Raw genomic sequence first — 27,884 nt, 5'->3', positions numbered from 1 at the left:
GTTCCATTCAGGAGCTGCCCTTGTGCAGAGGTGTACGAGGACATGGACTCTCCAGGAGCACCAGCCACCCCTTCCTGTCGTCTTGTGACCTTGCTAAATCCACATGGTTTTAATAGCTTTTTAAGAACACTTCCCCTAAGCCTTTCCGTCGACGTGAGTAGCATCCTTGAGTAAAGACAGTTTACCTCCGAAACACCTCCTGCCGCCCACAGCCCCGTCGCGCTGGTCGGGTGGGTCGCTGAGAGACTGAAGAAGTCACCCAGAGACGTGGTGTGAGACACTCGGCTCAGGGAGAGGGCTCTGGGCAGAGCCAGTGGCTGCACAGATGCACCTCGGCCACTCGGTGCCCCCATGCGTTGCCAGAGACAGTGCCTCTGTCCTTCATGACGCTGTCCGTGGTGGCTAGGGATCTTGCCTCCCTCTGCATGGCGCTCTGATCTGCACCAGGCTCAGTGGGGTTGCAGCTTCCGCTACAGAAGCAGCATCGGCTCAGCTGGCTTCCTCCCTTTGTGTGACCAGCATCCCAAGGACCCTGGCGTGCAGGCAAGAAAGCAGCTTTCCACGGTCAGCACGAACTTGCCCGATTCCCAGGGCACATGAGGGAAAGCCAGGACACTGGAGGTAACCCGTATCTGGGCGTTCCGACCCAGACTCCTCTCACCATGCCCTTAACGTGACCTGGTTCTTGGGACATGGTGTGTCCATGACAAGTGGGTCAGACAGCTCTGTGCCTGGCTTCAGTCACCTCCCAGCAGGTGGGGGTCACAGGTACAGTGTGAGGCACCTGGGCTATTCGGTAAGCTCCTCCCAAGTGCATGGGCCACACCAGTTATAAGCAGGCTGGCTGTCCACGGGTGCCCGTGCCTATCCCGTCCCGAGGGAGGGATATGCTCCTGAACGTAGGGAGGCCTTATTTCTTGCAGTCAGCCTCTGTGCGCATCGAGGACCCCGTTACACCTGCCAGTGCGTGCCACCAAGTGCAGCACACCTCAGCAAACCTCGGCCATGTTCATTTGTCCCCATACTGACGGGAGCGTCCTTAAAAGACAGTCTATTTCAGTCCAGGTCCACAGGGCAGTTGGTCAGCAGCGACCACTCACCGTAGACGCTGCTCCAGCCTGCTGTGCCTCTTTGCAGCAGGGCGGTTGGTTGTAGTGGCCACAGAGACCAGTAGGGGGCGACAAAGGAAGTGCATTGCAGGTCCAGCCGTTGGTTCAGTTCTGCGGCTCTGAGTTGCCTACGTGGGACAAGCTGAGCTGCAGGGTGAAATGCAAGGACGTCTAAGAGAGCAGATCTTGTTAGCCAACAATACACGAGCAACCTGACCAGCCTGAGGCCCAGCCTGGGCCCCAGGCTTACGGTACTGTGCCCTGTTTGTCCCTGAGGAAGACCATCACAGCAGGGCTTGTTACAGGCCACAGTGCAGCGACAGGTTCTTCTGTGGTGATTAAGGGCCCTGGATTAGTGATCTTATTAGAAGAAAGAGGCAATCCGCCCGCTCCAGGCTCGGATTCGTCTTGTTCCAGTCCCCTTCCCCGGGGACCTAGGAGCCCACACCAGGCGGCCTCGGTTGCTCTTCCCGTGGCCGGCAGACGCTCTGGACCCCTGCGGTAGGTCCTGCACCAGCAGCCACAGCAGACCATTCGGTGTTCTTGTTTGGGGATGCAGGGTTTCCTTAAGCCCTATTGCTTGGATCTGAATGGCGTCATCAGGTCCTCGGGCCGACATCCGACAGGCAGTGGGGCGTGGGCTGTGGCTATGTCCACTTGATGGACATCATGGTCACTTGGTCCACGTTGCCAAGGACCCACCTTCCATCTTGAGTTGTTTTGGGGGCCACCCACCCACCTATTCTATTAGCCCTGTTGCACTGGGTTATAAGGTCAGAGGAAAGGACAGCGCATGCCCACATTTTGGGCCCATTCCTGCAGCGTGTCACCAGTAGGGGGTCTCCTGTCAGCGTCCACGTCGGCAGGATGCTGCACGTGGTGCCAGCATTTCAAGGTCGTGCCTGGTGGCTCTCCACGGGCCGTTCCACAAGCACAAGCCTGCCGTAGTCCTCTGCGTGCGTCTGCCCGCGTCGGGTGGACTCGAAGCCCTCTGAGCACAGGGGTGCACGGAGGTCAGCCCGCCATCTTTCCACAACCTGCCATCTTTCCACAGTTCCTTCCTGGAGCCCTTCGCCCACTACGTGAGGTATGGCTGTGGTCGTTGGTGAACAGGCAGGCCAGGGTCACGTGGGAGCACAGTGTCTGGGCCCCTCACGAGGAGCCCTGCTCTTCACTGCGGCCCAGGTCTCCAGGGAGCCAAGCAGTGCCTGTCAGTCAGCACGTTTTCCAGCCCACAACCGTAGCCGGCATACCTGCCTCTCGAGTGCCTGGCAGACACACGGCTGGGTGCTGCCACAGGCCACCGTGGCAGTTGTTTCTGAAAGTCTTTCCATATCTTCGTTCCCTTTCATAGCGGTGACTAAAATCCTAAGGGAACTCTGTTGCCTTGCTGTTGCCCTTGGACTCACCCAAACCCACCAGGGCAGCTGGACCCGTCCAGTGCATAGGGTGGCTCTAGGGCCACTAGGCCCGAGGCTGGTAATTTCTTTACAGTGGTTTGAGAAAAACCATAGTGCTCAGCTTCCCGGACCCCACACACACACACTCCCTTTTTTCACTAAACGGCAGAGTGGTCTTAACATCTCTGCTAAATATAAAGTGAAGGGACACCAAGCTTTAACAATCCCAAGATCTGCACCTCTTCAGGCCTAGTCAGGCTAGGGAGAACTCGGACTTTCCCTAGGGTGTGGCTGGTGGGAACGTCCCCACCCAGTCTGCCCCAGGACTTGACAGGGAGCCCTGGTTCTTGCAAATGCAGGTGTGACGCTCTCTTGTAGATGAGCCACCGTTCCGATTGTTTTTTCCAGGTGGGGCAAACAACCAGAAATTAACATTGTATTAATGTTCAATTTACTATCTAAACCATGACATTTAAATTTAACTTCTCAAAGTGTTTTCCCCAACAACCCCCGAGATGGCTGGTACCATCGCGTCTTCTAACCTACACAGAATGGGGGCGAACCCTGGCCCAAGCGCCAGGCCCTGAGACAGCCTCTCCTGTATCCTGGGCTGTGTTGGGGCCCGTCTGCCTGGGCCTGGGGACGAGGGCAGAGGCATGCAGAGGCTGGGGCGTGTGGGCCCCTGGACAGCAGCTTCCTCCCTCCTGTTCCGGTGGCCCGCTGCTGGCCCGCCCGCGCCTCTGCCACAGCCACCGTCTTCTCCGGCACGGTCAGTTTGTATCCATGGACCCCAGCAGGAGCTTGGGACTCATGCCCAGCTTTTGGTGGGAGCGATGGAGTGGTGGTGGCAGCTGCAGGCCCGGTGCCCCCGCCAGCGGTGGCTCTGGGCACTTGCGTGGCCTCCAGAAGACTCCACTTATTTTGTCCCCAAGTTCTCCAGGCAGCTGCCATTGAATCTCAGCCTTGGTGGTCACCTGCACAGCCGTGAGGAGGGGCCCCTGGCTGCCGTGACCTTAGGGAGATGTCGCCCCTGTTTAAGTCGCATCGCTCACCACCAAGCGGCAGTATCCCCCGAATCCATGGGGCGGGCTTCCCCGTACTCACCCAGCTGCCCGCAAATGCCCATGATAGCTGCCACTCCCCACGGCGGCCGGGGTGGAAGGCCATCCCTGGAGTCTCCCCCTGGAATGTCCTCTCTTCTCCATGGCCACAGTTCTGATGACCCTGGGAGAGCCCTTGCTCTGGCTGGCCGGTCAAATGTACTATTCACCGCCAGTTGTACTAGGGCAGCGGGGTGGGTCACCAAGAGACCAAAGAGGACACCTGGAGATGGGGTGCAAGGCATAAGCGTTACTGAGAAAAGCTTGCAGGCAACAACCGTGGTGACGGCTTTGCCAGAAAGTCCAGTATCCACAGCCTGGACGGGTCACCCGTTCCACATGGTACCTCCAGGACTTTGCCAGAAAGCGGCCCTTCTACCCCCAGGGTGCTTCTATGCCCTCACTAGATGAGCACTTCCCTCTCCACAGTGCTCCGATCCAGTCCGGGCACCAGAGAGAAGGCTCTGAAAGACTAGGTCACGGCCAGGTGTGGTGGTGCACGCTGTAATTCCAGCACTCAGGAGGCTGAGGCAGGAGGACTGCAAGTTCCAAGCCAGCCTCAGCAACTTAGTAAACCCTGAGCAACTTAGCAAGACCCTGTCTCAAAAAAAAAAAAAAAAAAAAAAAAAAAAAAAAACCAAAAAACCAAAAAAACAAAACAAAACAAAAACCTAAAATGGTTGGGATGTGGCTCAGTGGTTAAGTGCTCCAGGGTTTAATACCTGGTACAAGAAAAAAAAAAGTTTAGGTTACAGAAGCAGCATTGTTTTGGCTGGCTTTGTCCCATTTTATGACCAGTACCGCCAAGAAACTTGGCACGCATGCAAGAAAGCAACTTTCTACAGACAGTACGAACTTATCCTAATCCCCAGCATACACGAGAGAAAGATAGTGTCTTTTGAAATAATACTTATCTGGTCAATTTGTCCCAGACACCCTCTCTTTTTCCCTTTAACTCTGTTTTTGAGAACAGTGAAGGACACTTTAGGGACTTGGTATTTTAGCGTCCTCCTTTTCTCTAAGGATAACACAATTTTACTTTTTTTCTTAACTTATTGCATTGACTGAGATCTCTAGTGAAATGTTCAAAGACAGCTGTGATAGCCAGCTTTTCACTGATGTAACCGAAATACCCAGCAAGAACACATGAGAGAAGGAAAAGTTTATTTTGGCTCATAGTTTCAGAAGTTCATGGTCAGCAGACTTCATGGCTCTGGGCCCAAGATGAGGTGCAGCCTCATGGCAGAAGAGCAGAATGAAGGGAAACTGTTCAGGTCATGGCAACCAGGAAAAAGAGTGGGGAAGGGGCCACAGGGAACCTCCCCCCAGTGCCCCACCTGCCACCGTTACCACCCAGTCGGTCCATTCAAATGATGGAGGGGCTGATTAGGTTACGGCTCTTGTAATGGAAGCATTTTACCTCTGAACACTCCTGCACGGACACGGGAACTTTTGGGGGACCCCTTGTATCCAAACCACAATGGCTGTGTGAGACTGTACATTCTCGCCTTGTTACTTCTCTTGGGGGAACCAGCTTAGTTTGTTCACAGATTCTCTTGTTCAGATTGAAGAGGTTCCTTGGTACTCCTGCTCTGCTGTCAGGACTTTTGGGTGCGCATCATGGGTGGATGCTCAATGCCTTCAGATACTTTTCTTCATGTATTGGGATAAATGTCTTGGTTTCTCTTCTTTAATCTGCTAATTCGATAAAGTCTATTCACTGATTTTCAAACCTCAAATCGACCTTGCATATCTGGTATAAACCCCGCTTGCCCGCTACATTTTCCCCAAACTGTGGCCCCTTGAACAATGCTTTCTTTGCCCCTCCTGGCAAGATTGAAAATCGTCGCATAACATTTTTTGTGCATGTGTGGTGCTGGGGATTTTATTGTAAAAGATCAGTTTTCACTGACATGCAAAATTCTCTGGAGAGAGAAACTTCTCACAGGGAAATAACGAGTATCACACCTATTTTAAGTGGATTCAGACAACACTTGAGCTCACTGCAATACCAGGGGCAGTAGCTACAAAATTAGTACAGTGCTGTAGTGTGTAGTGTCGTTTCTTTGTGCCATTATGATTTAATATTACACTGTTTCTTTTGCTTACATTTTTCTTCTCTGCACATGTCTCCATGTATTCTCTATAAATGTTCATGTTTTGATAAATGTTAATTTTTATAATAAATTCATATTTTTTGGTAGTAAGTGATAAAATAGATCATTATCTACACACACACACACACACACACACACACACATTTTCTTTTTTTTCTGTACTGGGAATCAAACCCAGGGTCTTGTGCATGTTGGGCAAGGGTTTTACCACTGAGCTACATCTCCAGGAGCAATCTCCATTGACTTTACGTGTTCGTAACATGCCTTACTTTTTCTTGAAGATTTTCTTTGATTTCTAGGCTGAGGTTCATCTATAAGTTTTTCCAAATTGTTGCAAATCTTTGAAAAAATGCATATAAGCAGACCCACACAATTCAAACCCATGTTGTTGGGCTGGGGAGATGGCTCAGTTGGGAAAGTGCTTGCCTTGCAAGCACAGGACCCTGGGTTTGATCCCCAGCACTGCAAAATAAATAAATAAATAAATAAATAAATAAATAAATAAATAAATAGGATAGATTCAAACCCATGTTGTTCAAGGATCGATTGTGTATGGTGGATTCAATTTGATACTGTCTTATTAAAGATCTTTGTGTTTGTGTTGATGAGGAAGTGTTAGTCTAATTTTCTTGCAGTGTCTTTGTAATGATGACCTCATAAAATTAATTTGGGAAATAGTCTTTTTTCATTTGTGAAGAATTAATGTTTTTTATTAAAGGCATCTGGGCCTGACATTTTCTTTTTGAGATTTTTTTTAACCATAAATTCAAAACTTTAATAGATATAGGGTTATACAAATTTTAAAATTTTTTCTTGAGTTTTTGGTAATTTGTGTCTTTTATCTAAATTGGTCAAAATATTGGCATGAAGTTGTTCATAAGATTCTCTCTCTCCTCTCTCTCTTTCTCTCTCTGGTACCAGGGATTGAACCCAGGGGCACTTAGCCACTGAGTTACATTCCTAGCCTTTTTTATTTTATATTTTGAGATAGAGTCTCTATAAGTTGCTTAAGGTCTTGCTAAGTTGCTGAAGCTGGCTTTGAACTTGTGATTCTCCTGCCTCAGCCTCCTGAGCTACTGGGATTACAGGTGTGTGCCACCATACCCAGCTCATGAGATTCTCTTGTTGTCTTTTAGTATCTATAGAATATCAAGTGATGCTTCTGCTTCATTACTGATATTGGATATTTGAATCTTCTCTCTTTTTATTTTTGATTAGCCTAGAACTAATCAAAACTTAGAGCTTTATACATTTTATTGACTTTTTAAAAAACAGCATTTGGATAATCTCATAATTCTTCTATTTCCTTTTTTTCCCTTCTATTTTTTATTTCACTGATTTCTACTCTTAATTACTTCTTCCTCTTACTTGTGTTTGATTCACTCTTTTTTTGTTGGTCCTTAAGTTAGATGTTTAATTGCTTTTATACTTTTATTCTTCTGACAAAATTACCTAAAGCAATGAATGTTCCTCCAAACGCTGCTTTAGCTGCATCCCATACATTTTGGTATAATGTGTTTTCATTTTCATCCATTTCAAGGTATTTCTGATTTCCATTGTGGGTCCTTCTTTCACTCATGCATTATTTAAGGATGGCAGAGTTCTTCCTTAGGAGAAGATCGTCCTGTGTGTTGTAGGATGCCCAACGTTTGGCATGTAGCTAGCTTACACACAGCAGTTGATCTTTTCAAGGTTTGTTTTTGTGCTTTCTTAGCATAGCTTTGGCATGGCCTTACTCTGGCTAGGTTAGCGCTTCTACAAAGGTGTTTTCTTCTTGTTCCCTGGTCAACGTGCTGGGCGCATTCAGTGAGGACTTTCTATTCTTCCTGGTTGGAACTCAAACCTGTTCTGTCCTCTGAAAATTGTTTGGGATACCGCTTTCTGCTGCTTGCACACTCTTGTGGAATTTCATCATACACCTGCATTGTTTAGCATTGAATAACACATACAAGGAGAAGCCTATGCATATTGTCTGGAGTTCTTTCTCTCTCCAGCTCTGTCCTCTCTTGTTTTCCACACCCAAGTTTCTTCTCCTCTGCCTCAGATCCCTATCTCCCTAACTCAGCAAGGCCTCCCTGGCCTCCTTGGGGTTCCTGTCCCTGTACTGTAGTCCAGGAAGTGGTGGAAAGGCAGGATGATCCCAGGACCCACCTCATCTGTTTCCCTTCCCATGAGAGATCACAGGCTTATGGTGACTATTTTCTAATGTCTGAAAAGAGACTTCTAATATATTTTGCCCAGTCTTGTGCTTTTTAAAGCAGAAATTTAAGTCCAGAAAGTTAAACTCCCCTCGTGCCTATCTCTTGCCTCTTCTCCTCCACTGTGAGCCATTTGTGTGTGGTTGGGAGGTGGGTCCAGGGTGTTGGTGTGTATGTGATTGTGGGTGTGGATGTCTGTGCAGTGGTGAGTGTGCCCGATTCTCCATGGTGGAGGTTGGGCCTGAGCAGGGGCGGCAGTGGAACTGGAGGTGTGAGGAGGGAGGGTTTCTCCTGAGGATTGGGGAATGTCACGTGGGGGGTCTGGCAGCATTAAGGGCCCAATCCTGGGTCACAGTCATCAACCTAAGTGAGACTAGTTTGTTTGGTTTGTTCAACTGTGCAAGGGCAGGACACACGAGTTAGAGAAAACCAAGATGGCGGGCTTGCCTAGATGTAGAGAAAGAAGGGGAGGGAGTCAGGGGAGCTGATGGAGGGTAGGACACGATCCGATCGTTTCTCTACCTAGAGGCGCTGGAGCCGATCACCCCTTCCTCCCTCCTCGCTCCTTCCTTCTCTCAGCGTTTTGAAGAGCCCTTGTGGGCAGTCAGTTCGCATCCTGGTTTTCTGAGCAACTGTGTGTAGGTGTGCAAGAGTGTGCATGCTTGTGTTTTATAGGTTTCAAAATTTTTGAGGAAGAAAAGATAAAGTATTTGTACTAAATCCCAAAGGCGATCAGGGAAACAGGAGCTGCCTCAGTTCCTGCAGGGCAAAGGGAATGGGCAGAGGCAAGCTGGGGCAGGGCTGGAAGGACAGCGGAGCACATGGAGTTGGGCGAGGTGTGGCCCGGAGGTGACCGTGCATCCCGAAGACCCAGAGAAGGGAGGCTTGCCCTGTAGGCGGAGGATCCCAAAGTGTGTCAGTCCAAATCACGTGGGGTGCAAACCCCAGAGCAGAGCGTCAAACAGGTGGAGTTCACTCCAACCGCAGGTGACAGATGCACAGCTGCAGATGAGGAGACCAAGGCTGATGGGAAAGGCAGCACCCTCTACCTCAGCCTCTCTCTGTTCTGGCCATGTGGAGGCAGGGAGGCTGGTACTATCCTCTCCCATATCTCCTTTCTTAGGTCCTGAGCAAGGAACTGCTGGCAGTGGACAGAAATCAAAGAGCCAGCCACCTGGATCTGGCCAGATCTCTGGCTGTGAAGGACACAGGATTAGGCAGTGTGGACCTCCACCCTGCCCACAGCCAGGGCTGCCCTGGACGGCCACCTGCAGGTCCACAGCTGACTGGGGAATGGTGCTGAGCTGGGGGCTGCTCCTCCTGGCCCTGCTGGCCCTGTGGGGGCCCAGGGTCGCAGGGGCAGAAGGTGAGTCCAAGGGCTCCCTCCCCTCCCCTCCCCCTTCCTGCTGGGCACTGAGGGGGCCGCTCCCTCTGGAGCCCCCACACTCCCAGAACCACAGCTCCTCCCCAAGCTCCCCTCATGGTTTTCTTGCTCCTCCCTGGACCCCCTCCCCTGGCCCCTGGCCCTGTCCACCCTCTGGCTTCCTGGAGAACCTGGCAGAGGCTCGGTCACTGCTCTGCCCAGGTTCCTCAGCCTGGCACTCCAGGCCCTGCCTCCAGGCTGGTCCAGGCCCCTCTGGCCTCCCTCCCCATTGACCCTCTGCTCTTCTGGCGGCATCAGGGTCCCACCTCCAGGCCCCGGGGTCCCTCCTGCTTCTGCCCCTGGGGAACTCAGCTTGCGGGTGACCCCGGGAACCTCGTTGCCTTTCCACTCTCAGCCTGGCGGCTGTGGGCAGGTGGGGCCCGTGGCCCTGCCTCTCCTCTGTGGTGCCCATGGGGTCAGGGCAGGACCTGCGTGTGAGGCAGGACACTGTCCTGAGGGCCTGGAGCAGCACAGGGCAGGGCCCCGAGTGGCTGGCTGTCAGCCCACCTGTGTTTCTGTCAGGAGGGGAGAGTCCCCACCCACAGGGCCCCCGGCCCACGCAGGCCCAAGCCCCCGCGGAGATCCAGGACCCCTCCCCAGGGCTGCACATCCCGAGGATCTGGGCAGTGGCCAGGGACACGGGAGGGGACAGAGTGACCCTCCGCTCTGCCCTCAGAAACCGTCCCACTGCAGACGCTGCGCTGCTACAACGACTACACCAGCCACATCACCTGCGGGTGGGCGGCCGCCCGAGCCGCCCAGGGGCTCCTCAACCTGACCCTGCACCGCAGCGTGAACGGGTGAGCCACCGGCGCCGGGCGGAGGCAGGGCAGCCGCGTCTCCTCCCTGGAGTGGAGGGGGCAGGTGGGGTCAGCGTGGGTTGGACCAGACAGGACAAGGGAGGAGGGCGGCCTGCTGGCCTCTGATGTCAGGGGCCCGGGGACGGACGGGCCTCCACACCAAGGTGGTGGTGGAGGTGACAGTGACCTCGCCTGGGCAGACTTTCCCCACGTGGCCTGTTCATCCTCCCCGGAGCTGGACGGGGCAAGGACACCAGGCCTGGCTCCCAGAGGGGGAGATGGAGCCCAGGGCGGGGCCGCCGGCCACGGGACAGGCGGCAGCACAGAGGCAGTGTCCGCTGCCCGCCGGGCTCCACGCCCTCCAGCCCCACCACCTCCCCACGAGGGGTGGCCACCTCCTGTCCCATGGCCTCTGTGCGCAGGCCGCCTGGGAGGTGGCTGGCCTCACTCTGGCCTTGGGGCTCTGAATCAGCCGCAAGTGGAACAGGGAAACGGCCCCGGCCTCTCTGCACCCGCCTCCCTCAGAGCTCTCTCCAGGGCCTCAGTCCTCCCTGTGCTGTTCCCCTGTCCCCTGTGCCGCCCCCTCCCCTGGTGACCGCTTCCCCTGCCTGAGACAGCAGGAGCCTGGGCGGGGAGCCCCTCCCCTCCCCCACCTGAGCTCCCTGGACCTGGCTGGTCAGGGCCCCCGGCCCCCCAGGGAATCATGTCTCAGCCACTGTCTGAGCCTGAGGCTGGACCTTCAGGTCTCACTGCTCAAGGACGTCGCTGCCACCACGGTCCCCACCCTCCCCTGTGTCCCCAAGGGTGCCCCCAGGTCATTCCCATCACCTGGCAAGTGTGGCCCAATGTCCGGTCCCAGACTCAACAGTGACTGCAGCCCGGGGGCAGCTCCTGGGGCTGCGTCCCGAAGCCCCAGCCCCGCCCTGCTGTCCCGGATGGCTGTACTCCTCTGCTTCTTCCAGGAATCCCCCTGGAACTGTCTGAGGTTTCCACCCCCTGCCTCCGATCCCCGCTGGTCAAGATCGCCCCTCACCTCCTGTCCTGCACTGGACCTTGAGCTCCCCGTCTTCTTACATGACCCACAGGCGTCCCCACAGGACATGACCCCACCACTCCTAGCGCACCTTCCCCAGGCTCCTCCTGCGAGCCCTCTTCTCACCTTGGTTCTGGAACCTCTGCCTCTGCACGGCAGCGTGCTCTGGGCCCTGTCCTGGACTCTCCCCGGGGTCCGACACAGTCCCTGACCATCCGCAGCAGGTTGCACTCAGGCAACGCAGCACACCTTAGTCTCCGATGTGAAGTGTTCCCACCACTTTTGCGTCAGTGTCCAGCCTGTGTTTCTGTCCCCAGGCAGTCAGGGCAGGGGTCTGGGGTGCTCACTGATGGCCCCTGACCCTGGATGACCCAGCACGTGGCAGGCAGCAACTCCCTGACTGTCTGATGAATGGATGCTTCTAGTTCTCTTTAGCGGACACTGTCCTCTCCTGACAGGGACCCGCCGCAGCCAGTGTCCTGTGGCCTCAGTGAGGACACGCCCTCGCCAGCCTGCCCGGCTGCCCCGTGTGTGCACAGAAGCTGCTGCATCCCGTACCAGGACTTCCTCTTCACTAAGGAGGACTACTACTTCTTCCAGGCAGACCGGCCTCTGGCCGTCCAGCTCTCGGTGCTGCTGACCCAGCACGGTGAGGAGCTGGGGCCTGGCCAGGGCGGTCCTGCCTACCCAGGGGCACCAGGGTGGCTGGGTGACAGGAGGGGCCGGGCGAGAGTCTCAGGGCTGGACCCTGTCCTGGGTGGGCATGGGACGTGGCGTCCTCACAGTGCTGGCCTCTGAGCGGCCTCTGGGCGGTGCCATGACAGCCTGCGGCTGCTGCTACCTGCCAGGCTCTGGCTGCCAGCCCAAGGCCTCCCTCCAGCAGAGCCCTTCCCAGGAGGCACAGGGAAGCTCTCACGGACAGGAGCCGCCATCTTTGCTGCCTCCTCTCGTCTCTGCGACAGCCCTTGCTGTGGATCAGGCCCTTGAGGCCCAGGAGTGCAGAGTCACCACTGAGCAGACGCGGCCGTGACAGGCCCACTCTCCCGTGGGCTTCCCACGCTCAGGCAAGGGGTGGTCTGCTCACGCCCTCGCCGGGGCCCCAGGGCCGCGCGGTGGGGCTGTGCAGCTCCCGAGGCCGCCTGGTTGGGTGCAGACGCTCATCTGGAGCTGGGGTTGACCTGCTGTGTACAAGAGGAAACGCGGTGGCCCTTCAGACTCACGGACTCAGGGAGGTCAGGGCCGAGGAGGCCGAACACGGGCCGGTGCGGCTCAGTGGTGGGGCGCCGGCCTAGCCGCAGGGGCCTAGTCCATTCCCAGGCCTGGGGAAGAGGGGAGGGGGCTTTGAGGAAGGTTAGGGGACCGTCCAGCCAGTGCACACAGGACTTGTGGGGAGGCTGTGTCCCTGCTCACCTCCGCAAGAGCAGGGCCAGGGAGGGCTGACCTTCGGCCTTTGACTTCCATGCAGCTGAGGCGGGAGGGAAGGACCATGCCCACCGCTGCCCAGCATGGGGAGCTGCACTGAGCTTGGGCCCCGGCATGTGGCCTTCCTGCACTTGACCCAGGGCCGCTCTGCTGCTCCACAGCTTGGAGGGAGCCCGCTCTGTCCCTGCCCCGGCCACAGGCCATGCAACTGCGTCCTGGAAGGGGCAGGTCAGGCCACTGGGAATTCCTCTGAAGGGTGTTTGCAATGCGGGCTTGGGGACAGGGGGTCTGGACCCCAGGGGAGCTCAGCACTGCCGCTGAAGCACTTCCCGTGTGAGGCCACCTGGAGGGGACATGCACCATGAGGGGCAGGGGCCAGGGCTGAGGGAGCAGATGACTTCCCAGGGGAAGGAGGCCTGGCAGGGTGGGAGGGATGGAGCCAGGGCGGGAAGAGCCCCTGGCAGTGGTGACCACCTGGGCAGGACAGGAGGCTCAGAAGGGCACAGTGCTGGAGAAGTTGGTCCTTGAGTCTGAGGAGCGTCAAGCTGTCGAGCCCAGGCAGCGGAGGGCAGAGGTCTCCGTGTCCTGCGCAGGACTGGGGAGGCCCCCTCTAGCCACGATGGGAGGCTGGCATGAGGATGCTGGAGGCAGGCGTGTGCAGGGTGGATGAGAGGCCAGGAGGCAGGGAGGCTGGCCTCCATGTTGTGGCCAGAGCAGCCTGGACGTGTGGTCTCTGTGGTGTACAGACAGGGACAAGAACGCGGGAAGGCGCAGGCACAGGACGCGGGCGCTTCATCTTCTGCTTGTTCTTTCTGTGGCACCCGCGGGAACCAGGGGGCGAGAGCAGGCCAGTGGCAGCTGCGCCCGAGGGAGCTCAGGCCTGGACACGGGAAGGCCTCTGGGGAGATGGGCCCTGGCAGCAGGGAGGGAGAGTGGCACCGGCCTCCTGAGGGCCGGCGCGTAGGGCGTCGCTCCCAACCTGAAGTGTGCTGGCTCTGACCAGGGAGGCCGGGAGGCGCGGGCACTGATGGCATCTGGCCTCTGAGGCTGCCCTGCAGACCTGGACAGTCACCTCCTCCGTCACTTTCTCCACCTGTGGAAGGAGCAGGTGGAGGAGAGTCGCTGAAGTCCGTGACCAGGGTGGTGCCCGGTCCCCAGGCAGCCTCGCTGGCTGTGCCCGTGGAGCTCGGGGCTGAGGCTCCCACGCCCTGTCAGCCTCAGGGGCGGGAGTGCGGCATCCATTACTGATGCCTGTGCCTCCGGCCGCGGGTGGGGACAGGGTGGTTTCTGTGCTGAGCACCTGCCACCCTGGGTTATGACTCCTCCAAGGCTCCAGCTGGGACTGGCTCTAACACACCATGTCCCACGGCCACCACGGGACACTCACCTGCCTGAAGTGGCTGTGCTTGGAAGTCGTCTCCCAGCATGAGCCACAGAAACGGGGGCCCCAGGAGCCCCGGCACCTCGATGGCCTCCGGTGGACTAGCCCAGGGGCCCTGCACACCTGCTGGGCTGGAGACTGGTCCCTGTGCACAGAGACCTGCCCCGGGGTCCCTGCTCACACCTGGGTCCCCGTGTTTGTGCACATGAGGGGCCACTCAGCCTGGGCTCCTGCTCATGGTCACCCTGCTGCCGGGGCAGCTCTGGGCTGGCACCCAGGCACCCAGGCAGGTCCCGTGCGGCCCTCACGTGCCCTCTGCTTCCTCCCCTGCAGTCCAGCCGCCCCCACCCAAGGACCTGCAGATCAGCAAGGCCAGGGACCATTTCCTGCTGACCTGGAGTGTGGCCCTTGGGGACGCCCAGACACCCTGGCTGGCGCAGGGGGACCTGGAGTTCGAGGTGGTCTACAGGCGGCTCAGCGACTCCTGGGAGGTAGGATGGGGCCAGCTGGGCCCTGTCCTGGGGAGACGGGGCGGCCCTTCCTGCAGCGCCCTCTGTCCCTCAGGATGCCACCAGCCTCCGCTGCAGCTCCTCCCAGGCCGTCTTGGAGGCCGAGCGCCTGGTGCCCGGCAGCACCTACGCGGCCCGGGTGCGCACGCGGCTGGCCCCGGGCTCCCGCCTCTCGGGCCGGCCCAGCCAGTGGAGCCCCAACATTCTCTGGGACTCGCCGCCAGGTACGGGGCCCGGGCAGCAGGCGTCCCTCTGGGGCGGAGCCTCCCGGGCAGAAGGGGTCTAGGCGTCCACTCTGTGGCCTCGCGGGCACTGGGGTGGGTGTCCTGAGCCTGGGGCAGCCCCGTCTGTGGGCGCTCTCTGCCTGGCCGTCCTGGGCCCTACAGCTGTGTCCTGTGAGCTCTCTGATCACCTGACACTGTCCTCACTGCTGTGTGTGAATGAGCACCAACGGGCAGGGCTGGCCTCGGCCGCTGTGTCCAGTTCCCATGAGGAGCTTGTAGACGTCCCTGCCTCGGGCGAGGCGTGGACCTCCCGGCTCCTCGGGTGCTGTGGGCGCCTGGCTGGCAGGTGCTGGCCAAGGGTGAAGCCCAGGCTGCTGCCCAAACCTGGGAACTGCCCATGCTGAGCCCCGCCCATGCTGAGCCCCTGCTGCCCCAGAGCACTGGACGGGGCCGGCGGTGACCCAGGACCTTCCCTGCCAGGGGACGAGGCCCAGCCCCGCAACCTGCAGTGCTCCTTCGACGGGGCCCACGCGCTGAGCTGCTCCTGGGAGCTGCGGGCGCCCGTGGCCAGCTCCCTCTCCTTCGGCCTCTTCTACAGGGCCGGGCCCCAGGCGCGGTGAGTGCCGCCCGCCCTCCTGCTCTTGGCCGCCCGGTCAGGCCTCCTCCTGTGCCGGGTCTCAGCTCTCCCTGGTCCCCGTGTCCCCCTGTCCCTGCCCCAGGGAGGAGGAGTGCTCCCCGGTGCTGAAGGAGGCGCTCAGCAGCCTGGATGCCCGGCTCCGCTGCCGGATCCCGGTGCCCGACCCCGCGGCCAGCGGGCTGTACGTCGTCTCTGTCCACCCGCGCAGGGAGGGGCGGCTCATCAAGAGCTCGGAGCACAGTGAGTGGCCCGCATCGTGGGCGCCTGGCTCTGCGCTCTTCCTTCCCGTGAATGCCCCCAGCGTCCCTCCTGGCCCGTCCAGTGTGTCCCTTGGAGGGAATGCTGTCCAGTGACCAGAAGGGGCCTGCTCTTCAAACCCGGCCCCTGGGGCTGGGTGTCCTTAGGCTGGGGCAGCCCCTTCTTCGAGCCCTCTCTGTGTCCTCTCTGGCCTCGCAGCCGTCCCCAGCCTCTGAGACCTTCCAGTGACCGGAAGGGAAGGAAACGTGGTTGAAATCCCCGTTTGAAATTCTCCAGCAATGCTCCTGCTGCACTTGGCCACCTCCCAGGACCTGGTTGAGACGTCCCCTTCCTGTCCCAAGGATTCTCCCTGGAGCTCAGGCCCCTGTCTGAGTGGCCCTGCTTTGCCCCTGCCCTCTCCACACCTCCCTGGAACATCCACTGGCCATTTCACAGTGGACATGTCCCAAACCCAAAGTCCCCGTGTGCCTCCCATCTTGCTCCTCACCCTCCCCTGTCCTAAGTGGCACTTCTGCTCTTCATTTGCTCAGTGGAGAACTTGGGGTCTTCCTCGTCCTATTTCCCGAATGCCTCCAAACCCCGCCATCGCCTTCCCTGGCTCCCGGTGTTGGCACAGGTCCCCGACGCTCCCTGAGCTCTGAGCCCGGCTCCGCCCCCTCCTCTTGGCTCCGCCTGCTCACCGGCCCCCTCCCTCTTCCTTGCTTTGCCATAGCTGCGTCCCCCTCCGGCAGCCCCTGTGACTCGCCACCCAATGTGCCCATCTTCTGCCCAAACCTCCCCAGCACTCTGCCACACAGAGTGGCGTGACGTCCCCAGCAGCCCACGGTGCCCACCGCCTCTGAAAGCCGTGCTCCCCACCCCAGCCTCGCTCTCCCCGCCACACGGTGGCATCTCCAGCTTGGTCCTGCAACAGGGCCTTTGGGACCAGCCTCCTCTGCTGGGTTTTCCCCTCACCTTCTTGGGGCCTTGGTTCCAATGTCACAATTTCCGTGAGGCCTCTGAGGTCCGCACCTGCATCTTTACTCGCCACAGCTCTAACCACCACCTGCCACGTCACCCATTTCTGTGTCACATTGGGCGCACGCGGGCGGGGACTCTGCCCCACTAACTGGGCTGCTCCTGTGCCCGGCACAGAGCAGGAGCTCCGGCATGTGCGGCATGCGGTGCGTGCCCCTGCCCGCCATCCCTCTGCTCCCTGTCCTGAGGTCTCCTCCGCAGGCTCCTCCCTCCCTGGTCCCCACTGCACCTGCTGCCCCCCACACCCCCATGGGCCTTCTCAGGGCGGGAGGGAGGAGGGCTGAGGAGACCCCCACCCGGGGACTTCGAGCAAAGCAGAAATAAGAAAGTAACCGAGTGGGCGATCGCGCCCCTCATCAGGATGGTTCCTGGCCCTCTGCGCTTAGAGGACCTGAAGATCTGCGGGAGGCTGTCCCCGGGCGTCCCCTGCCCGGCCCCTGGAGGACACCCTGCCCGATGCCCAGCCATGGAGATGGAGCAGGCGGAGCTGGGCTGAGGAGGGGCGTTTGGTGGGCAGGGCCCGGGGCTGCATGACTGTCCACCCCCAGGCTCCACGAAGGGCAGGTGCCTGCAGCCAGGGCCACTAGGAGGACGACCCAGGCCACCCAGGCGACCTGAAGTCAAAGGCACAGCAAGAGCAGCTCAGCTTCCACAGCGACCATGGGAAACCAGGAGTGCAGCCTCCTCACTGCGAGGAACAGCGGCCTCAGCCTCAGCCAGGGGAGGGCGGCTCGGGCCACCACAGATGTCGACTTCAGAATTAGGACAAAAACACCCCAAAAGGGTGGACCCGGGTGACCAGGCCATGCGGGATCATAGGGAACCTCCTGCTGGAGCGAGGACGTCATGGCCTCCACTAATATTCTACCCTCGCAGTCAAGATGGTGCGCCCGACCCTCAGCGTGACCAGAGGTGGAAGCAGCTACGGCCTTCGCTGGCAAGCAGACGCGAGGAAGCTGCTGGAGCCCACCTTCCAGGTCCAGCACAGGAGGGACACCGAGCCCTGGGAGGTGAGCGCAGCAGCGGGAGGGAGCCCCCGAGCAGCCCCAGGGCACCAGGCAGAGGCCTCCACCGGGACGCGGTGCCCGGACCCGGTAGCCAGCAGGTCCTGGTCCTGTCCCTTGGGAAGGAGCTGAGGCTGAGTGAGGTGGTGGATCCCGAAAGAGCCAGCCTGGAATGCAGGGGCTGAGCCCCTCAGGGCAGGGCTGACACCCTGGGATGCGGGTTCTGGAAAGTCCTGGGCCCGAGCTTCAGGGGAGCCCTGCCTGTGCAGACCCCGCAGCTCCTGAGCCCAAGCAGAGCCCGCAGGGCCTCCCAGAGCTCCAAGCAGGGAACGGGGAGGCTGAGGCCAGGAGGGGCTCGGGTGGAGGCAGCAGAAGGTTCCAGACTGGGGGCTCCTGCCTCAGGGCCTGGAGCCTGGTCCACTGCACTGAGTTCCTAGAACAGCCACAGGGAGCCCCTGGCAGGCAGAGAGTCCCCAGGTGAGGACTGACCAGCAGGTCCCAGGCCTGGGCCTCGGTGTCCCCGGGAGCTGAGAGCAGGGCTCCCGGCCCCCGGGCAGTGCTGTGCTTCAGGGTCCCCGTGGGCACCAGGCGGTGGCGGGGTCCCCGTGGGCACCAGGCGGTGGCGGGGCTGCAGGTGGTGACGTGGGACGGGAGGGAGGGAGGGAGGCCAGGGCTCAGCCACCTGCCCCCCAGGACAGCAAGACAGTGACCCTACGGAGTGCCCACAGCATGGCCCTGCCGGCCCTGGAGCCCTCCACCAAGTACTGGGCCAGGGTGAGGGTCAGGCCCACCCCCGGCGTCTACAACGGGATCTGGAGCGAGTGGAGCCAGGAGCAGTCCTGGACCACTGACTGGGGTAAGTCCGGGCCCACCTGCCCTCCTGGGTCAGCCCACGGGGCAGAGGACACAGGAGGTGTGGACACAGAGAAGCGAGGCCCCAGACCCCCACTACCCAGCCTCTGTTCCCCTAATGTGTCTGTCACTGGAAGGGACACCTGCTGTGCACAGGCACCTCAGGTGAGGCCTTGAGAAAGTAGAGGAGAGTGGGTCTCACGATCACTCCTCCTTCACACAAGGGCTTCTGCCTCTAGTAATATGCCCCTGCTGGTGTGAGCCTTTTTGACAACCTCTGCCCAGCGGTGGTCAGCCTTGGCTTCCTGTTACCATGGCAGTGAAGACACCAGGAGCTCTAGACTGGGGCCTGGGATTGAGGTTTTGGCTCTGAAGTTTTGCGTTGTCTCTACACTTGTTGCTCTAATTTGGCCCTCGCCTTTTCCATGGTGACTGTCGTGGTTTGGATCTGGAAAGTCCCCCAAAGCCTCATGTGTTGTAGGCTTGGTCCCCAGAGCAGCAATTTCCAGAGGTGGGGCTTCAATGAAATCACAGATTGTGAGGACTCTAACTTCATTATTCCTTGATGGACTAGTAATGTGGACGGGCTTGGGGAAGTGAAGGAAAACCTCAGGAGGTGACACCTGTGGAGGAAGCGGGCCTCTGAGCTCTTCTCCCTGGCCCCTTCCTTTCTCCCTCTGCTTCCTGTCTGCCATGAGCTGAGCGCTGTCCTCTGCCACATCTGTCTGCTATGATACTCTGCTTCACCTCAGGCCCCAAACATTGATGCCACCAGCCGACGGACCTGAGCTCCACAACCATGTGCTAAAATAAAATCGTCCTCCTTTAAGTTGTTTACGTCAGGTATTTTGGCCACAGTATGAAAAGATGACTAACCCAGACATTGATACACAGAGGTGGGGTCCTTGCTGTGAATATATATGGCCATGTGATTCAGAAGCCTTTGGAACTGGTTTACGGGATGAGATGCAGCCAAGGGAAGCCTTAGGTTGTTGTAAGCAGACACAAGGGGCCCATTCCGATGTGATCTTGGAAGACCAGAATGTTGTCAGGAACACGGACAGTAAAGACTGTGCTCCTGAGGTTCCAGATGGGAATGAAGACTCTACTGGGAACTGACCAGAGGCCATTTGTGTGATACCCTGGTGAAGAACCTGCCTACATTTTGTCCACATCCTGAGACTTTATATGAAGTTAGATTTAAAACTGAAAAACTAATTAATCTGGTGGAAGAAATTTCAAGGCAGCACAGCATTTAGGTGGTGACTTGGGAACTTCTGGCAGTTTTTAGCCAGTTCTATAGTGAGGATTGGAAGCAAGAAAAGCAGAAAGATTTTTAAAATCTACAATTTGGCCAGAAAAGCCCATTTAAACTCAGGGCCAGAGAAGCTGTGGATGCTGAGATTATTCCCCTAAAAAGGAGCTAAGTACTTTGCATCAGGACAATAGGACTTCTCAGTAATCAGCAAGATCTCAACCATCACAGACTCAAGAGTATAAAAGGGAAAGTTCTTTGGAAATACTGCTTGGAGAAGTTCCTGGCTACCCTGCTGCGTGGGAAGTGGTTTCCCAGGATTTGTTTCAGCTGCTCAGTCACCCAGGCATTCAGAGACCTCAGCAGCTATGGTCCAAGTAAGACCAGCTACTGCTCGAGCTGGTGGAAGACCTGGGTCTTGCCTCCATGGTGCTGGTTTTTCAGGAATGTGGGATTCTGGAGTTAGGGGGTCCTAGAGGCTTCCCCCAAGACTTCAGAGGAAGGCCCAGGAAGCCACACACGTGTAGGAGGGGTGGAACCCTGTGGGCAACCCTGTGACCACAGCAGGTGAATCTGTGAGAGAAGCTGAAGCTATAATGAAAACCCCCAAGAAGCTGAGGTTCCAGAAACAGGAGTGTCTGCAGAGGAAAGCTGTAGGCAGTGAGCAGGGCCATCTCAAGAGAGGCCACGTGGGCTGCAAACCAGCAAAGTCCTAGGGGTAAGGCTGGCACAGTCCTCTGGACTCACATCTCCACCAGGTGCCAGTCATGAGCTGCAGGGTTTACGTTTACCTCAGGGTTCCATCCTGCTTTGGTCCCCTTCCATCCTAAGATGCCCCTATTTCTCCCTTTTGGAATGGGAATGTTCACTCTGTTCCACTGTGTGTAGGAAGCATGTCACTTGCTTTTAAGTTTTACAGGTGCTCACAGCTAAGAGTTTGCCTAGACTCTGAAGAGACTTTCAACTTGGACTTTTTTTTTTTTTTTATGTTCACTTTTTTAAGATTTTTATTTTATTTTAATTTATTTTTATTGTAAACAAATGGGATACATGTTGTTTCTGCCATGGAGTAACAGCATACCATTTGCAGGATCATACATTTACATCGGGTAATGATGTTTGATTCATTCTGTTATTTTTTCTTACCCCCCCACCCCCCACCCCTCTTTTCCCTCTATACAGTCCCTCCTTCCTCCATTCTTGCCCCCCTCCCACCCCCCATTATGTGTCATCATCCACTTATCAGTGAGATCATTCGTCTTTTGGTTTTTTGAGATTGGCTTATCTCACTTAGCATGATATTCTCCAATTTCATCCATTTGCCTGCAAATGCCATAATTTTATTATTCTTTATAGCTGAGTAATATTCCATTGTATATATATATATATACCACAGTTTCTTTATCCATTCATCAATTGAAGGACATCTAGGTTGGTTCCACAGTCTGGCTATTGTGAATTGAGCAGCCATGAACATTGATGTGGCTGTATCTCTGTAATATGCTGATTTTAAGTCCTTTGGGTATAGGCCGAGGAGTGGGATAGCTGAGTCAAATGGTGGGTCCACTCCAAGTTTTCTAAGGAATCTCCACACTGCTTTCCAGAGTGGCTGCCCTAATTTGCAACCCCACCAGCAATGTATGAGTGTACCTTTTTCCCCACATCCTCTCCAACACCTATTGTTGCTTGTATTCTTGATAATTGCCATTCTAATTGGGGTGAGATAGAATCTTAGGGTAGTTTTGATTTGCATTTCTCTTATTACTAAAGGTGGTGAACATTTTTTCATATGTTTGTTGATTGCTTGTAGGTCTTCTTCTGTGAAGTGTCTATTCATTTCCTTAGCCCATTTGTTGATTGGATTATTTGCATTCTTGGTGTAGAGTTTTTTGAGTTCTTTATAGATTCTGGAGATTAGTGCTCTATCTGAAGTATGAGTGGCAAAGATTTTCTCCCACTCTGTAGGCTCTCTCTTCACATTGCTGATAGTTTCCTTTGCTGAGAGAAAGCAATTTAGTTTGAACCTATCCCAGTTATTGATTCTTGCTTTTATTTCTTGTGCTATGGGAGTCCTGTTAAGGAAGTCTGATCCTAAGCTGACAAGGTGAAGATTTGGATCTACTTTTTCTTCTCTAAGATGCAGGGTCTCTGGTCTGATTCAACTTGGACTTTTGATCCATGCTGGAACTGTTAAGATAGGGGAACTTTTGGACATGGGATAAATTTTGCAGGGGTGGAATGTTGTTATTGAGATCTGGAAGGTCCTTCGAAGTCTCATCTACTGCAGGCTTGATCTCCAGAGTAGCGATGTTCAGAGGTGGACCTTCTATGACACCATTGATTGCGAGGACTCTAAACTCATCAGGGGACTAATCTGGCTGATGGATAATGATGTGAAGGGATCTGGGGACGTGAAGGAAGACAGGAGCAGGGAGACCCGCTTGGAGGAAGCGGTCACTGCGGGCACTGGAGGTGGTGTCCTGCAGGGTCTTTCTTGTGTCTGGCCCTTTCCTTTCTGCCTCTGTTTCCTGGCTGCCATGAGTGGGGTCGCTCTCCTAAGCCACATCCTTCTGGCCATGATGCTCTGCCTTGCCTCAGGCCCAAAGCCTGAAACCTCTGACCCCATGAAACACAGCTCTCCTCCGTAAATTGCCGATGACAAGTGTTCTGGTCAATGAGATGAGAAGCTAACCCAGTGGTCACCTGGGCACATGTAGAGCACAAGACCAGCCCAGGGGCGTCCCCGGCAGATGGAGGAGGTGTGCAGGAAGCCCTGCCAGGCAGCTTGTGGAGGGAGGAGCCCAGGGAGAGGAAAGAGGGATCTGGAGGGGCCCAGCCGTGAGGGGCTCAACTGCCTGACAGGAAGTGCAGGGCTCCAGGGCCTTTGCACCTGCTGCCCCTCGGCCAGCTCCCCGCTCCCTCCACACCTCTCAAGTTCTCATGGTGCCTGGACGTCAATGTGCAGGCCGCCTCCTACAGGAAGCCGCCATGATGGCCTGGGCTGCAGCCAGCCAGAGCCCTGGCCACAGCACCTGGTCTTGGCCAGGCTTGAGACCCCGGGTCCTCCCTGACCCCTGAGCACGGGGGGGGGCTCAGCCAGGTCCCCCGGGGTGTCTGTCCCCACCCCGCCTGGGCCTGGAGCTTCCGCAGCCTGACAGGCAGGGTCCCGGGGTCCCTGGCCCTGCCCCGGGCCGGCAGCCCTTCCCTCCCGTCCTGAGTGTCCGCTGCCGGCAGTGCTGACCACGTGGGTGCTGGCGCTGGTCCTGGTCATCGTCACCCTGCTCTTGCTGCTGGCGCTCCGCTTCTGTGGCATCTACGGGTACAGGTGAGCCCTCCCAGGGCACGGCCAGGCCCCGGGCTCCCCACCCTCCCTGCCTCGGCCTCCCATTCCTGGGCACGGAGCCCCGGCCTGCGGTCTCTGCAACTGTCCCTCCCTGGTGCCTGCTGCAGGCTCAGCAGGCAGTGGCAGGAGGAGATCCCCAGCCCTGGCAAGAGCCGCCTGTTCCAGGTAGGTCGCGGGGAGGGCTCCTCGGCCGCCCTGTCCACGGCCTGTCCTTCCCTCCCTCCCCTTCCCGGGGGTCCCGGTGGGGTGCGGGTGGGCCTGGCCGCAGGAGCCGTCCCTGAGCGCCTGCAGGAGCCGCAGCCCCGGCCCGGAGCCTGTCCTCCGCCTGTCCCCACCTCCCCGGCCCCCGCGCCACAGGCACGAGTGTCCTCTCTTGCAGAACGGGAGCGCGGGCCTCTGGCTCCCAGGCCGCCTGCAGGCTGCCCCCCACTGGAGCCCCCCTCCCCAGGGACCCTGGGACAGCCTCTTCCCTGAGCTGGAGAGGTGAGTGAGGGGCTCCGAGGGGCTCTGTGCCTCTGGGGAGCAGGCGGGCACTGCACGGTGTGCTGGGCGTCTCGGGAGGTGTCCCTGGCTGACCTCGAGGAGCTCCAAATGTCCATTCTTCAACCTGGAGTGGGGTACGACCGCCAACCTCATCGTCTTGTGAAGACCCACTGGCGGGGGCAGTGTCCCCGAGGAGGGCTGTGGCCATGCTGCCAACCCCAGGCCTCCGAGGCTCCTGAGCTGTGCCCTCACCTGGGCCGGCCAGCGCTTCCTGCCCAGGCGGTCGGGTGGAGCCACCAGCTCTGAGCTCACTGGGGTCTGAGCTCCAGCTGTGGGTGTCCACTGGGGACAGCTGGCAGGCGACCACCCCACCCAAGTTCCTTCCCCTGGAAGCTCTGGTCCCGGGTACTCACTGTCCATGAATTAACCGGGTGACCACGTGGGTTCCTACGGTAGGAGTTACCCACAGGGGGATGGGAGAGCGTCCAGCTTCCCCCAGCCCATGGCGTCCTCCTCGTGTGGTTGCCCGGTCTGCGACAGTGAGCCTGGAATCAGCAGTGGCCTCCCTCCCCAGAGCCCTGTGTGGGCCCCAGCCAGGCGCGTGCGCGGCTGGTCACTCTCCACTGACGCCCATCCTTCTAGTTGGAGATCGAGGCCTAAATTCCCCACAGTCTGTCCTGGCACAGGGCAACCTAAGTGGCACACTGTTCCGTCTCCCTCTGTCGCCTCGGGTCCGCCAGCCCCTGGTGGGAGAGGGCCTGGGTGTGGGTTCAGGTGAGCGTCCCCCAAGCTGTGGACCCCAGCTGGGGTGCAGCTTCAAGCCTCTCTCGATGGTCAAGGCTAAGGTCAAGGGCAAGCTGTGGGCCGTCCCCAGAGCTGCAGGGCCCGTGGAGGGTCTGCCGGGCAGAGCTCTTCCTAGTGCCAGCCCGGAGGTCAGTGGTGGGCATGTGAGGCCTTCGCTCCTGTCCAGGGGTTTTGCTTTTTAATTGATTGTACAGCCAATATGACCCCTAGGGAAAGCTCAGGGCGAGGCAAAGCGTGGCTTTGGACTCTTTCCCAGCCTCTGAGGCCCGTCCATCTGTTCTGGTCCCCTTGGCTACAGGCCAGGAGATACTCAGGAGGCCCTGGCCTCAGGTTGGCCGGGCCCGCAGCCTCCCTGCCTCCACACATCTGCAGGAGCCTGGGTTTCCTGGTTCCTGAATTGCAGGGGTGTCTGGCTGGGGTCTCAGCCCTTCCTTTGCCTGGCAAGCAGAGAGAAGCTTGGGCTTCTCCTCATAGATGGACGAATGGACAGACAGGGAGGGAGGCTCAAGTGAGACCACACATGTGACAGATGCCTTACAGAGGGACCTGTCCTTCCAGAAGCTGACCCCAGCGGGGAAAAGGACAGCCACTGTGCAGAGCACCTGCTGGCCAGGCCTAGGGAGGCAGCTGTGAAGGGGGGGGTGGGCTGTCCCTCTAGGGACGCACCGTACAGGGGACAGGTGTCCACAGCTGCCTCCTGCCCAGGGTCTGGGGTGGGGTGGAGGAGTACCGGTCACTCAGGACCATAGCAGAAGGGCAGGGAGGAAGGGCCGGTGGGGGTGGAGGGCAGGGGATGTGCTGTGCAGGACGGGCAGGGCTCTCCAGCAGAGGCCCCTGGAGGGAGCTGTGAGCAAGCTGAGGCCGAGCACAGGCCTGAATAGGAACGTGGCCAAGGGCAGAAGAGGAGGAGAGTGGGAGACAGCCCCACAGGAGGAGGAAGGCCGAGCCTGGTCAGGGCTGCCCAGCACCCAGGCAGGGAGGGACACCGGCTGCTGGCCCCTGAGCCTGCAGGCTGACTTGGCGACCTTGGCCCAACCGAAGGGCGGGAGGACAGTCGGGTGCCGCGGGGCGTGAATGTGGCACCCTGAAGGGTCAGGAGGGGTGGGAAGAGAAGCAGCTGGGATGGAGTAAGATGGGCCCTCACGGGGAAGCGGGCAGGGGTCTGTGGTCTCCTCCCAGGCCTTTCTGCCTGCGAGACCCCCTGCTCCTTCCCCAGCCCCACGCACGTCCTTCACAGCCACATTGTCCTACCTCTGTCCCCTGCAGTGCGCCCTCTGCCGACTTTGGAGACTGCGAGGTGTCACCTCTCACCACAGGGGATGCTCACGCTGTCTGCAGTCCACCCTCCGGGCCCAGCACCACCCCAGCTGCCTCGGGCCCGCACCCCGGGCCGCCCCCCAACCCCCCGCCGGGACCACCAGCCCCCTCGGGCAGGCCTGCCAACCGGCTGCCCAGCTTCGACTTCAATGGCCCCTACCTGGGGCCGCCCCTCAGCGGCTCCCTGCCTGACCTCCCGGGCCAGCCGGCGCCTCCCCAGAGCCACAAGCCAGCACTGGCAGGCTCCCTGGAGTACCTGTGCCTGCCCCCTGGGGGACAGGTGCAGCTGGTCCCCCTGGCTCAGGTGACAGGGCAGGACCAGGCTGTGGATGTGGGGCATCAGCCCAGCCCGGTGGCCGAGGGGAGCCCCTCCCTGGAGTCCAGGGGAGGCCCCGCCCCTCCCGCACCCGGGCTGAGGGTGGGTGCGCGGGACCCGGAGCCCAGCCCGGCCCCTCTGCCCGTGAGCTCCGGAGACCCCGAGGTCCCCGGCGTGGCCTCTGCCTATGTCACCACAGCAGACCTGGCTCTCGCCCTGCCCTCGGGGACCCCATCTGCCTCCCCTGCTCCCCCTCTGGGCCTCCCCTTAGTGCACAACCCGGGCCTCTGTCCTGGGCCGCCAGGTGGGCCCCCTGGAACCCCAGACCCCGGGAAACCAGGGTTCGAGGGCTATGTGGAGCTCCCTCCAACCGTGGGCCAGTGTCCCAGGTCCCCCCTGGGCAGTCCTGCCTCTCCTGTGTCCAGCACCCACATCCCAGGGGAGCCCCGGGAGGAAGTGGCCCTGCCGTCCCCACCTGCCGAGGGGCTCCTTGTCCTGCAGCAGGTGGGTGACCACCACCTGCTCTCCGGTACTGGAGCCTGACGGCTCCCTCCCCAGGTCAGCTGCCCCTCCTGGAGATTCAGGGTCACTCAGACTCACGTCCTGACTAAAACGTCCTTGTCTGTGCCTGTGTCAAGGGCCAGGTAAAATGTCCCTCTTCCAAGCAATGACGCCAGCACTGGCCTGTAGAGTGACCAAGCTGGGCGTGTGGCTGCCTCTCTACCACAGCTGGGGCCTTGGCACCCGCCTCCGTCCTTGGCCATGCCCGTCCTTCCCTAGAACGTTCTGGTGCCCCGAGGAGGCCTGGTGATGAAGAGTGCGGTTCTCCCACGGAGCCGAGTGCCTCCAAGCTGGTCAGGACAGAGTTCAGGGTCAGTGGCCTGGGCAAGGCCCGGGAGGGGGCACTGCCAGCGAGGCCCGGGTTGTGCTGATGCTGTTGAGAACCCTGCCCTCCCGTCTGGAGGGGGGACTGGAGGAGCCGGCCTGCCGGGTCGTGGGGACGGAGGAGGGAACCACGGAACGGGAGACCCTTAGGGCAGGGATGCAGGTGGACAGGATCATTGCACGTTTGTCAAATTTTGTCGAGTGTGTGGCACCAAGGGCACACCCGGGTGGACACCAGGGGCCGTCTCTGCGGAGTTCCCTCCGTTGTAGCCAATGTCCTGACCACTGACGGGATGGACGGAGCCAGCCTCGTCTGTTGAGGCCCTGACCCTCAAGGCCCTGGGCTCAGGAGAGGAGGCCTTAGTGCCCATGTGTAAGAGACCCCGGGAGACGCCGTGCCCTCCTGCACGAGCACACAGCGGGAAGGCCCCCAGGAAGCGGCCCTCCCTGGACACCACGTTCCACGCATCTTACCTCCGCTTCAGCCTCCAGAACCGAGTCCCGCCTGTCTGCTGTTTATAAACCCCCGAGGGTATGGGTTTCCCTTTCTTTTGGAGAGGTCCAGATGGACGTAGAGCACGGGGCGAGGACGCTGGTCACGGGGGAGGAAGGGCGGGGCTGGGCACGTGGGGACCTGTGGACCTTGTTCTCAATTTGATTGTGAACCTGAAACTCCTGTAAAAAGCTATCTGCTCTAAAAGTGGCGTAAGCTGGGTGCAGTGGCCACACCTGTAATCCCAGCGGCTCAGGGGGCTGAGGCAGGAGGATGGCAAATTCAAAGCCAGCCTCAGCAGTCTAGTGAGACCCTGTCTATGAATAAAAATGAAAAAAAAAAAAAAAAAAGGGCTGGAAACACCCAGCACCCCTGGGTTCAATCCCCATACCAAAAAAAGGTAAATAAATTTAAAAAATTCTAAAGAGCTCAGTGGTTAATCACCTCGATCCCCAGTACCAGAAAATAAAGTAGCTCAAGAATACCAGACCTCCACACTGTCCC

The 27,884-nt window shown here is 58.5% G+C and overlaps 1 protein-coding gene across 1 annotated transcript; it reads left to right on the top strand.

The window, feature by feature from the left end:
- The first annotated feature begins 581 nt into the window (after positions 1-581).
- On the top strand, positions 582-27,699 carry LOC124983694 (cytokine receptor common subunit beta-like). The gene is made up of 14 exons (XM_047551154.1): positions 582-621; positions 9,048-9,290; positions 10,024-10,147; positions 11,639-11,829; positions 14,317-14,474; positions 14,548-14,716; positions 15,197-15,332; positions 15,436-15,593; positions 17,505-17,638; positions 18,326-18,488; positions 22,974-23,064; positions 23,190-23,247; positions 23,462-23,565; positions 25,636-27,699. Exons 1-14 carry the CDS (start codon positions 597-599, stop codon positions 26,543-26,545), a joined length of 2,664 nt encoding a protein of 887 aa, XP_047407110.1. The 5' UTR covers positions 582-596; the 3' UTR covers positions 26,546-27,699.
- Positions 27,700-27,884: the final 185 nt, after the last annotated feature.

Source organism: Sciurus carolinensis, chromosome 4 (genome assembly GCF_902686445.1).
Source record: "Sciurus carolinensis chromosome 4, mSciCar1.2, whole genome shotgun sequence".
Taxonomy (NCBI): domain Eukaryota; kingdom Metazoa; phylum Chordata; class Mammalia; order Rodentia; family Sciuridae; genus Sciurus; species Sciurus carolinensis.
This window is presented reverse-complemented; position numbering and strand designations above follow the sequence as displayed.

Excerpts from the sequence above, each read along its gene's own strand:
- LOC124983694 (XM_047551154.1), top strand. The coding sequence starts at position 597 with ATGAGGGAAAGCCAGGACACTGGAG. Across the intron at positions 622-9,047 it reads GGAAAGCCAGGACACTGGAG|GTCCTGAGCAAGGAACTGCT; the intron begins GTAACCCGTATC and ends CTCCTTTCTTAG. Across the intron at positions 23,566-25,635 it reads CTCTTCCCTGAGCTGGAGAG|TGCGCCCTCTGCCGACTTTG; the intron begins GTGAGTGAGGGG and ends TGTCCCCTGCAG.